The sequence below is a fragment of the Mirounga leonina genome, unplaced genomic scaffold (genome assembly GCF_011800145.1).
Source record: "Mirounga leonina isolate KUSES-001 unplaced genomic scaffold, KU_Mleo_1.0 Mir_95, whole genome shotgun sequence".
NCBI lineage: Eukaryota > Metazoa > Chordata > Mammalia > Carnivora > Phocidae > Mirounga > Mirounga leonina.
In genome coordinates, this window is record NW_023270865.1 from 3,690,506 (window position 1) to 3,702,691 (window position 12,186).

General features: G+C 46.0%; 1 protein-coding gene across 7 annotated transcripts in view; it reads left to right on the top strand.

Annotated features, from left to right (window-relative positions):
- Window positions 1-12,186, top strand: part of ADAMTS16 (ADAM metallopeptidase with thrombospondin type 1 motif 16) — a 142,946-nt gene that overhangs the window by 47,437 nt on the left and 83,323 nt on the right. For all 7 annotated transcript variants that reach the window (XR_004678010.1, XM_034998826.1, XM_034998827.1 and 4 more), the window contains exon 9: window positions 5,426-5,563. Coding sequence is in view for 6 of the 7 variants with exons in the window: in XM_034998826.1 (XP_034854717.1) it covers window positions 5,426-5,563 (138 nt within the window). In the remaining variant the exon portion in view is untranslated. The remainder of the gene's footprint in view (window positions 1-5,425; window positions 5,564-12,186) is intronic.

Sequence of the window (12,186 nt, forward strand, 5' to 3'; positions counted from 1 at the left end):
CTGGGAGCTCTGAACATGTCACGTCAGCACTGAAGTCGCTTCCGATCCTATTGCGGAAACAGGAAGTGCACGTGGGAGATATGCAAATGAGTCGTGGGTGCCACATGCATGATGAGCGACCACAGCTCTAATAGTAATAACAGCAGTAGTAATAGTATCGCTTGCTGTTCGTGGAACACTTTGTGAGATTTGCAGAGCAATCTCCATGCAGCTCAAGCCGGGGAGACCGCGGGGGACACTCCTCTCCCCGCTCCACCAGGCTCGTGGGCACACGATGCTGAGGGTTCAGCGAATGTGAATGAACAGAACGGACAGAGTGAGTCAGGGATGAGGAGATGGATGAACGAAGAGTATTTCACTGAGTCGTTTGCTGTGGCAACTACATCAAATGGGAAAAGCATGCAAGGCTCAGTGATTTAACCCAATGGATTTTTGTTGAATTGAATTGAAAATGAACACACTTACTCATTTCTCTGATTTAATAAATACGACTTCTTGGAGGAGAGTTGTCACTTGGTGTATGGATCAAACATCATAACATAAACAGCATGCCTGGCAATGAACTCCAAGCGGGGTCAAATTCTGAGTCCTGCGCCTTAAGAATTAAAAAGTAATCATGCATCTGTTAGGACTTTATAAAACATCCTGCTTTAGAGGTTCGTTTTACTTTTTCAGGTTTGTTTACATTCAGAGGATATCGCTGAGGTCAGAGGCATACTTTTCTCGAGGCCTTTCAGCCAGAGATTTTCTAACCTTTAACTCAGAGAAGGATCTCTGTGAATGTCAGCCAATTTCATCTACTGAGTCCAGTTATTTTCATGTCCGGACATCTTGTGGTTTCTATGGAGGAATCTGACCTGCACATAGAAATCGCTGGGACCCAGAGTTTGGATTTGTGTTGGAAAAGGGAGGGAGATAGGACCAGGAGTGAGGATGTGTGTTCTCCTTTAGGATGTGGGGTTCGGTCAGGCTTGTTCCTAAGCCAGTGGTGTAGGGTGAGTTTCCTGGTCGTATTCGATCACTTGGCATAGGATGATGTGCGGTTTGCTAGAGGCAGATTTTGAGAAACGGCACAGACACGTTGAATGTTGAACTACAGGTTTTGGAGAATATGTCCCCTGAATGGCATGATTCCATTGGAAAAATTCCCACGTATTAAGGAAGTCGTGCCATTTAGGAGTAGGACCTTAGGCCTGGGATTCCGGATCCATGCAGTTCTCCCGAAGACTGGCCGCGACCCGTGTGCGCTCTGCCTTTTCTTCTCTTACCTAAGCTTTCCTCTACAAAACCAAGAGAGTCCGAGATCCTCGGCGTGATTGTGCAGGTGCAATTTCAGGTGTACTGGTTGAGCTGAGCATTCCTAACATACAACCCTTGCTTAAATGCTTAACTTGCATTATCGTTGCAGACCATCAAGACAATATTAAAACATATTGGCTGTGCTTAGAAATATTCATGACCCATCATTCTGCCACTTGTCTTCTCCCACACGTATTGAACCGTTCACTGAGCATGATTTCCATTCTGCCAACAAAGCACTGTGTGGGGTTCTATGAAGATTAGTGACTCACCCCCTCCAAGAGTCTTCACAGAAAGACAAAATAGATACGGCGTGCACAGACTGTGCGGGCTGTAGGCATTGCAAGAGACTCCGTCAGGGAGGACCAGGGAAGTCTCGAAGCAGAAGTGGCTTGCTAATACATTAAGGCCCAGCAGGCTTGGCTGGTGAGGTTAGATGCCCTTTCGAGCATTTGAGGGTGAGGCTGTGCACTGTTATCAACTGAGCCCCGCAGCTGGCTCAGGGGGGCACCAGCGGTGCTGCGGGCTTGTGCAATATCAACTACAGACCCTCTGGCCGGTGACTGTCAGACTGCCCTTTAGGGAGCCCTAGCAGGTCGGAGGGTCATCTCTTACCAATTGTATTTATTGTTCCTCCTAAGAGTTTTTGTTTCTGTGTCCAAAAACATTTGAAACCTATTGACCTTTGGCTGAACACACACACACACACACACACACACATCAAACGTATAAAAGTAACATCTAGGCATTGAGTAATTGGAGCAAGACCACATTTGAATAAGGAAATGGATAAAAGTTCTGAATTTTCCTTTGTGATGTGCACGGTACCTGGTCTTCTGTGCATTTGTAGAGCAAGGTTTTATTACCCCATTATATAGGTGAGGAAACTGAGGCCCGGTGACTTCAGTAATTTACCTCAAATCCAACTGCTTGTGAAGGACAGAGGCAAGACCTCGATGGATGCCATCTTCAGCCTCTGCTCTTCTGGTTGTTTGACCTGCCCCGGCCCCTGAGACCCATGTGATGCTGTGTCCACACCAGCTTTCTCCCTCTCAAGGGGGGTGGGTTGTGCTCCCTGGAAAGTCCACATCAGAGCTCCAACACCTAGGCCCACCTGTGGCACCATCATGGCACCAAGGGTGTGATTTAGCCATCCGGATGACGGTGGCCCCTGGTTACTTCGAAGGGTTTCTTGTTTCCTTAACTACGTTGTCTGGACAGTCTGAAATACTCGATTCAACCTCTAACGAGACATGGCCGTTCATCATTCTGGGTAAATCGTTAGTAATGACAGAATACATGCTGATGCAATTGAGTCACTCAAAACATACTGTGGAGACATTAAAAGCATCGCACACTGATTACGATTCTCAAGTCCAGTTTAATCTGAAATTATGTTTACATTTGGGTATTTGAGTGGGTGTTATGGCTGGAAGGTTGCTCTTTGTTTATTCAACAAACAACAGTGGAGAACCTGTTATGGGCTAGTGAGCGTACCGGCCTGGGGCTGGGCATGGACAAGAAGGGTCTCCGTCCTTTAGAAACTTAAAAGCTAGTGAGTGGGAAAGAAAACAGTATATTTACTGTTTCAACCTATGGGGTGACCGAAATTTTGAATAAAATACTATGGCTCACGGAAGCAAAGAACACATCTGGTATGGTGTAACTTGGGTAGTAATTACATTTCTTGGTTGCCAAATACCAACCTTATCTTGAAAATGTGGTCTTTTCATCCTTCCCTGACTTTATTGTTACCATCAAATGTGGTCACTGTGGGGTACTTTCACGTGAATGTGCTGACATCACAGTACGATGTATGGGCACTGTACTACTTGGAAAGACAACTCGCAACGTAGTCACGCTGAGATTGGGTGGGCATCAGGATTACCTTATTGTGTTAGAATACACCCAAATACCAAAGCCTAACTCCCAAGCTACTAAATTAAAATATATATATATATATATATATATATATATACATATATACCAGAATGGACTTTGGGGAGCCACACCAAGAGGTGTGTTTCTCAGATATTCTGACGCACAGCAGAGTTTGAAAATCAATTATAGAAAGAATCATGGAAAATATCTTAGATGAAAAAGTTTAAGACCCCCATGTCCCCAGATCTGGGTTGTTGTGGCTTTCATGTCCTTAGAAATGTGGGCAGAGTGGTAGCACATTTACCTGGGGCACTTACTGGACCACAATGCACGTGTCGTCTACACAGGTCAAGGGCCCGCCAGGGGAGTGTACTTTGGTTATTCATTTTCCTAACTTTCTCCCCAAGGCAGACACCCATATGTGATTACAGTCTGAATCCTTTTCATAGCCATGACACATTTCCTCTGCTATATGGTTACCCCGGCCTTGATTGATTGCTTTAATAGAACTTCAGAGGATGGGTGGAGGCTGAAATGACTCCCATCTGTATCACCCTTGGTACTGAGCAGGAATTTTGCAGAAATTCAACAATGTTTGCACGCCAGATTTCCTTGGATACGCCCTTCGATGGTGCTCGTGTTACGCTCTTACCCGGGTCCCGCCTGGGCTCTGATGCCGGAGCATCAGGTTGCAGTCCTGAGTCCGAGACGGTGGACATGGCTCTCTCCAGTCCTCAGTCTTGCTGTCACGATATTCTACCTGCCTTATAGGCTTTTGGGGAGGCTTAAGTTAAAAAATACAGATAAGGTGTTTAATATCCTGTTTGAACACTAGTGAGCGCTTCCAAGTGTGAGTTATTTTTATTGATACTATTGAATCTCTATGAGTAAGCCAGTAAAGTGGGGGAGATGTGTTTTCAGCCTCAGCCGCAAATACAGATTCCCTGGCCCATGGTTGGAGCCCCTGTCCCCAGTGATGGGAGTCTTCTGTCCCTGCTGCCCTGCCTCCTCTCATCATGGGATTCTTGGTGGCATTCTTGGAATGTTCCCAGACCCAGTGACAATCTTGCCCTTCTTTGCTTTGCCCCCTTGCCTTCCCCTTTGCTCTGTACCCCACTCATGTGGAACCCCATTATCTAAGAATCCATCCAGTGATTTGGCAGCTACCAGACATTAATGGCCAACAATGGCTCCACCCTCTAAGAATATGTTTGCTCTCATGGGAAGTCTTCAGGGTCATATAGAACTCCCAAATCGCCCAGGCCTTCTTCCTGAGCCATTAGTTGTGCTCTTTCTAGGGTAGATGAAGATGGCAGTGTGAGAAACTCCTGAGCCAAAGCTCTAGGCAGTTAAGAAGAAGCTGACTTGGTGGAGAGACGTAGCAACTCGGTTCATGGCATTCTTATCGGTGTAGGGCTAGAGTTTTCTCAGGTGACAGTGAAGGGGTGCCAATTGGCACCTCTGTAAAGGACCCTATTAAGTACCCCAAGAGCCAATGAGGCTTGAGATGGTCCCCTCTACTCAGCTAGGGCTGGCACCTCAGAGTGGTCTGGTTTTGAAGCAGAAGGAACAGGTGTACCTTCAAACAATTCCTGCAGATAAAGGCCGCAAGATTGCCCACTGGGCTTCATGGAGCTACGTCCTCCAAAGGGACATAGGGAATGAGGTCAAGCACTGTCCAGCCGTGACAGCCCCCAGCAGTGCAGACCTGGCAGGAGGTGGGGCAGCCCTTGGTGGGAGTGGGGACAAAGGGTCAGCCCCACAGGGAGCTCTAGCAGGTGGTCGGTTCTCCAATTGTGGGAGGCATCAGACGCACCCGGGGAGACCACGTTTGTGTTTCTGACAAACACGTGGAAATTCTGAAAATCCCTGGTGAGCAGAAGAGTGTAGAGAGATGAGAGCAGGAGGGAACGCTGTCAGCTTTATCAAGGTCAGGGGACCTGCCCTCCACATCCCATGTAGAATGCTTTTTTATAATTAAAACATGGGCCCTTAGCAGACATCCGACGCGTGCTTCATTTTGCATTGGTGTGCCCTTTCAAACAACTGACCGAAGGTTAGTTCTTCAGGAAAGGTCTGTGAATGCGTGGCTATGTTCTACGACCTGGCTGTTCAGACATTTTCTTTCTGCCTGATGGGCAGGCAGGCGTGGAGGAGTCCACCGTGTTGAACGTGCATTTGATGGAGTCTGTTAGGTCATTGACCCTTTTCTTGGTTTTGAAAGAATCGTTTCTCTCTCTCACAGCTTTGGCATGGTCCATGATGGAGAAGGGAACGTGTGCAAAAAGTCTGAGGGCAACATCATGTCCCCCACGTTGGCAGGACGCAACGGGGTCTTCTCCTGGTCACCCTGCAGCCGCCAGTACCTGCACAAATTTTTAAGGTATGAACTCCCGGAGCTCGGTGTGTGTCTCTTAGTGCCTGATTCTGTCCAAGCAGCCCCGGCTTGGCTGTGACTTCCCAAGATGGCTCCCCTTCGAAGGTGTCTTGAGATGTTCCCTCGGCCAAGAAGTTTGTCGGATACTTCCTTAGAGCTCAAAGACTTGCAGGCTGAATCCAACATCATTTGACCTTTAGACTCAAATGAAACCCAAGATACTTACCAAATCAAACTATTTGTCACTAACATTTAGTTGTTTTAAATTCTCATTTCTGTGACTAAATGTTTTTTATTCGTGAGTAGAAGACCTACCGTGCACACAGCGGGAACGCAATGTAACTTTTGGGGGTCTCTTCTCGTCTCTCTTCTCTTCTCTTTTCTTTTCTTTTCCACAAAGTGCATTTCTTATTAGAAGGGGAAACCTTAGCCTGGCTCTAAAATCTTGCAATTTTAATAATTATTTTTGTAAATGGTTATTATAGCACTAATTCATTTAGGATATAGGACACGGGGGAGATAGGGTTTGACCCCCTGAGCAAGTCAGTAGATTTTCAACTCTTTAGAGAAAGAAGGGACTTTAAGAAGTGGCCTTAGATCTGCTAGTAAGGCAGCCTGTCCCCCAAGTCTCAAGGACGTTGAGTTTGGAGTTTGGTTTCAGCTGCAGACCCTAGCCTTCTTTCTGCCGTGTGTCACACTGTTGCCCGGGTCAGCGGACCTGCTGCGTGCGGTCACACAGAGCCCGGGGCCTTCCATCCTGTGGCCGCTTCCTCTTGTGGGGGCTGGCTGGGCACCGCAGCCCGCGGCTCCCAGGGGAGGAGAAGGCTGTGGAGGGCATGCAGGACGGGGCTGTGCTCCTGGCAGGGAGCATGCAGCTGAGGGCCCACCCTGCAAGGGCTGGGTCATGAACGTCGGGGCTGGGACTGCGGGGGCACGCCCACCTGAGCTCCCCGCATTCCTCCTCTTCCCTTCTGAGCGGGCTCTCCTGGGCCCCAGGGGTGGCATCTGCAGCACACCGTGCTCTGAGGTTCTTGTGCCTCCTGGAGGACACACCCCTTTCCACCCTTGTCCTTTCGGGAACATTCTTGTCTCCCTGGCCCTGGGAAGAACTGCTTTCGCTCAGCAGGGAGGAGGACGTGCGTATCCGTGACACAGAAACGTATCTTGCCAGACACCTAGAAGGCTTGTGCTCACTCTCTGACAAACATGCCAATGCTCAATAATCCACTGATTCTTTCAAGGAGACACAAAGCATGTGCTTCCTTCTTTCCAAAATGTGTCAGTGCTGGCGGCAAAGGGCCTTCCTGGCGAGTTCTCCATTAAATGCACGCACATTTCTGAGACTCATCAAGGAAGGTATGAGAGTTAGTGCTCTTATGTCAGTGATATATTCTTGGACAAAGCTAACAAACCAAACCACCTTACTTTAAGAATTTGGAGCAGATTATGACAAGAAAACATACAAAAAATAATTAGGGGTGCCTGGGTGGCTCATTTGGTTAAGCGTGTGACTCTTGATTTCGGCTCAGCTCATGATCTCAGGGTCCTGAGATTGAGCCCCACCCACCGCCCCACCCCCGCTGGGCTCTGCGCTGGGCATGGAACCTGCTTGTGCTTCTCTCTCTCCCTCTGCCCTGCCCCTCTGCAAAGGCACGCTCTCCCTCTCAAAAAAAATAGAATTGACAGATGAATACGAAAAGCAAATGAAAATAAAAATTGGAGAACAAGGAATAAACACACAAATATATCATTCTTAAAATATAGGCTTTGCCTGTGATATTGAAGCTGGAAATTGGGCAAAGGTCTTTCTAGGAACCAAAGCAAGAAAGGAGATCAAATCTATTCATATGAACAGAAAATAGGGCAAATACCGGTATTTCAAGGAAAGCGAGGCTTTTGCCAGCACAGAATTCTTGGAAACAAATGAAACTGTGCCTATGTATATCTAAACTGAACTATAGATTCATCCAAGTGCATGTGTTGATAGATGTGTTTCTATATATTTTATTCATATCCTTTACATTTACAGAATACCCTGCTATACATCTGCTATATAAAATATATGTTACGTACCTGTAACAAATTATGTCACATAGTGAGTGCTTATAAGTATTGGTAGACACACGAAGTAAAAACACTGGTAGGACGTACCTCAGTGGATATCTGTGTGTGAGCTAACCCATGGCACCTGATGGCTCCCCGCTTCTACCCTCCTCTGGACCCCACGCTAGAGTGAGTCCATCCCGGGCCAGTCCCAGACACCAGGAGCACATGCTTGTCCCTCTCCTGTTTCTGCCACGACACGATGCCAGCAACTGAACAGGGAACGTGGAGGGAGGCATAGCGGCAGGGTGCGTGACCCACGCTGGCCCCACCAGAGCTGGGGAGGAAAAAAGATTGGCGTACGCATGGACCACCAGCTTAGCAGCCAGATATCCGCCTTCCAAGTCTCTGCAACAGATGCACGTGCCTATAGTCAGAACCCAGAACTCGTTATTCGAAGCTAGGAGTCGAGGGCAAAAGTCCCCGCTCCTGTTGTACCCAGTAAGACACCTTTCAGGCTTCCACTGGCCTCACTGGCTCGCCCCACGGAGCTTCTTATCTTGGGCTCTAGGTTTTCTTCATTTTTTTCTCTTTCTTTCCTTTTCTCTTTCTTTCTTATTTTGCCAGTAAAGCCTTTTCTTCCTTTTTTTCTGTTGCACAAATTACAGCATCTTGTCTCTAGCACACCTCGGGGCAGGGTCACGTTGGCGTTTCTGTTGGTTATACTCCCTGTCTGCTCACCGTCTGAGGCTTCTCCCCATGCCCTCGCGGAGCCCTGAGCCCCTGGCTGGGTTCCCCTTCTCGCTGCCCTTCCCCTCAGTCCTCCTCTGAGCTTGTAGCAAGTCTTCTGAGCCAGCATCCCGACCACTCACCTTCAGCCTGGGTTCTTTCCTCATGTTCTTACCATGAGACTTCATAGCAGTCAAGGTATTTTACCGCCTAAAGGAATGAAGGCTGCCTTCCATAGTTCATGCCACCCAAGAAGAGTGAAAATTTCGTGGACAGTATCTGTCACCTGGCAATACAAATCTGTATTCTAGTAACATACACTTGATCATTTTTCTTTTATTTCTAATATAAAAAAGGCAGTGTCAACATTATTCTACTGGTGACATGACACATCGAGGTCCTTTCAACGTTTGCTCTTCCCTGTGCGGGCTCCTTGTGGGGTCAAGTTGGGGATTGTTAGCACTGTTTGTAGCTGTTTCTTGGAGCTGTTCAGTTTTGTTTGGTGTGTGTGTGTGTATCGTGCATGAAGAATTCTGCTTTCTGTAATAAAAAAGAGCACAAACCTAAGTTTACATTGAAGTTTTCTATATCAGTCCTTTCTATAATTTTCTAGATTATTTTTCAAAAAAATATTTCAAAGATTTTATTTATTTATTTGATTGAGAGAGAGAATGCATGCGTGCGAGCGAAAGCACACAAGCAGGGGGAGCGGCAGAGGGAGAGGCAGAAGCAGACTCCTTGCTGAGCAGGGAGCCCAGTGCAGGGCTCGATCCCAGGACCCTGAGATCATGACCTGAGCCGAAGGCAGACACTTAACCAGCTGAGCCATCCAGGTTCCCCTCAAAATTTTTATAGCTTTTTCATCTTCATGGTTTTGATCAAGATAAACATTTTTAATTTTTTTGAAATGTGCCCAGACGACGTGGAGAGCAGGGGCTGCAACGTGTGGGTGTACGGTGAGAATCAGCGTCATACGAGAGTCCAGATCACTGCTAAGCTGCCAAGAACTGTAGGAGAACTCGTGGAAGGAAATAGTTATATGCTTAGAGAGCACTTGTTTTGATGACATTAGATATGGGCTGTGATCTTCGAATCAGACCGTGGCCCTAGGAGGGGTTGCCAAGAGTGTGGTTCAGAGACATGTTTGCTCTGGGATCCCGGGACGGTTCAATGTCTGCTCAAGTTCGCTCATTTGTTTTTGTGTCAGTCAGTAAAACCCTTGTGTGGCCATTCAGTCATAAACTTTTATTTTCAAGAACTTTGCTAATTTTGCTGGGCCACATGATTATAAACAGAAACACAACATTATGCACGCTCACAAATTTGTTCTCTTAAAAGATTAAATTTCCCAAGAGAGCCTCCTGCTGTCAAAGTCACTCAAGCTTTTGTTCCCATGGGATGACCAGTGGTGAATGGGCCATTTCTATACTGTGTTAGCAGAGAAGTCTCATTGGTTTAATCAATTGGAGACTGTCTTCTTTGACGTGTTTGCCGACTTCCTGATTTCCAGGTAATCACAATCCTGTTATGTTCTCCACCAATTAGGTGGCTGTTTGGATACGATCCCAACAATGAGTAAGGATAAGTAACTTTTAAAGATGAATCCGCTTTCTTTTATTAGCAGTCTCGCATTTGGTACCTGGAAAAAATATATTTGAAAAAAGGAACTCAGGGGCGCCTAGGTGGCTCAGTCATTGAGCGTCTGCCTTCGGCTCAGGTCATGATCCCAGGGTCCTGGGATCGAGCCCCGCATCGGGCTCCCTGCTCGGCGGGAAGCCTGCTTCTCCCTCTCCCACTCCCCCTGCTTATGTTCCCTCTCTTGCTGTGTCTCTGTCAAATAAATAAAATCTATAAAAAAAAAAAAAAAAAAAGGAACTCAGTCAGTCTGAAGTTGTCAGCACAATGTTTCTCCATAGTTGGTAGTCAAGAAGGACAGATACGTGTTTGGAGTAAATTCATCAACCTACTCAGTGAAGTCATGTGTCATTTCCCAGGACCAGACACAGACCTCATCCCATTTACTCATGTCTGTGTCCAGGAGGCCTAGGACTAAGGAAATTTTAACTCATTATTTTAATTTAATGACAACAGGGACTCGTCTTCAATTTACTTTTTAAAAATTTGAATCATGGTATTCACAGACCAGTGAATGTGCCTTCCCTCTGACCCCATGGATCTATGTCAGTCCATGGGAAAAGGGACCATCTCTGGGAGCCAGGAGTTTGAGGAGTGCGTGGATCCCCTGCCACACCCATACCTCCCTCTGTCAATGAGAAAATCTGATTTGACCTGAGAGCCCATTAAGAATGTTTTGGGGTATAATGGAAAGAACAAATTTCAGTTCATTCATACACACATATACATAATGAATATTTTTCAGCCATGAGAAAGAAGGAAACCCTGCCATTTTTGGCGGTACGGATGGACCTGGAGGGCATTATGCTAAGAGAGATAAGTCAGAGAAAGACAAACTGTATGATCCCACTTATATGTGGAATCTAAAAATTTAAGCTCGTAGCAACAAAGAGTTACCGGGGTGGGGTTGGGAGCGCTGGTCAAGGTGGTCACACATACAAACTTGTAGTTCTAAAATAAGTAGGTTCTGGGGGCTCTCATGTACAGCATGGTGACTATGAACAATGCTGTATTCTGTGTTTGAAAGTTGCTAAGAGAGTAGATCTCAGAAGTTCTCGTGGAGCACCTTGGAGACTCAGTCCGTTAAGCATCCGACTCTTGATCTCGTCTCAGGTCTCGACGTCAGGGCTGTGAGTTCAAGCCTCATGGTAGACTCCGCACCCAGTGTGGAGCCTACTTAAAAAAAAAAAAGTTCTCATGATACAACATTCACAAATCTAAGGATGTGAGATAATGGATGTGTTAACTAACCTTTATAAAAAGCTACAGAGCACAGTGAACAGCCCAGAACCCCGTACTCACTCTCATCATCATCTCCTTCCTCGCCAGAGATGACCATGTTCCTGATACAGGCCACCATAGACTAGTTTTGCCTGTTTCTGAACTTGCTATGAACAGAATCATGAGCTACATACTACTCTGTATCTGGGATCTTTGGCTAAATATAACAAGTATGAGATTCATCCTTGTTGCTACATAAAAATATAGCATCATTTATTTATTTTTAATTGCATGAATATGCTACAGCTTACGAATCCATTCTGTTGGTGAGAGGCATTTGAGATTCCAATTTGGGGCTATTTAAGAAATGATACTCTGCATATTCTTTTGTTTTACATATATGTCTCTGATTATTTGTAGGACTGGAAGTCTAGGGTCATGAATACACAGTCTGCAGTGTCAGGAGACACCCCGACAGCTTCCTGAGTGGTTGTGCAAAGTCACATGCCCACAGTTATGAGCATTCACAGGGTGCTGAACCCTTGCCAACACTTGGTCTTGTCGGTCTTTTCCACTTTAGCCATTTCGCTGGGTGTCTAGTGACATACCGAAGTGGCCATTAAAGAGAACCAGTGTGTTTTTACATGTTTAATGGTCATTTGAATAATCTTGAGTGAAGTGCCTGTTCAGATCTCTCGTGAACTTTTAAAAATTAGGCTTTTTTTATTTTTTCTTGTCTCTTGATCAGAGTACCTTATATATTCGGAATACTTTGTTCATTATGTAAAATACATATTATGTGAGTATCTTCTGTCACTCTATGACTTGGTATCTCCACTGTTAATGGTGTCGTTTGGTTAACAGAAGTTTTCCTTTTTGTAACAGGGTCTAAATTAATCCATACTTTTCCTTTGGAGTTAGTACTTTTTGTGGGCTGCTAGAATAAATAAATCTCTACTTACCCCAGAGTCACAAATATATTCTTCCACACGATCTCCTAC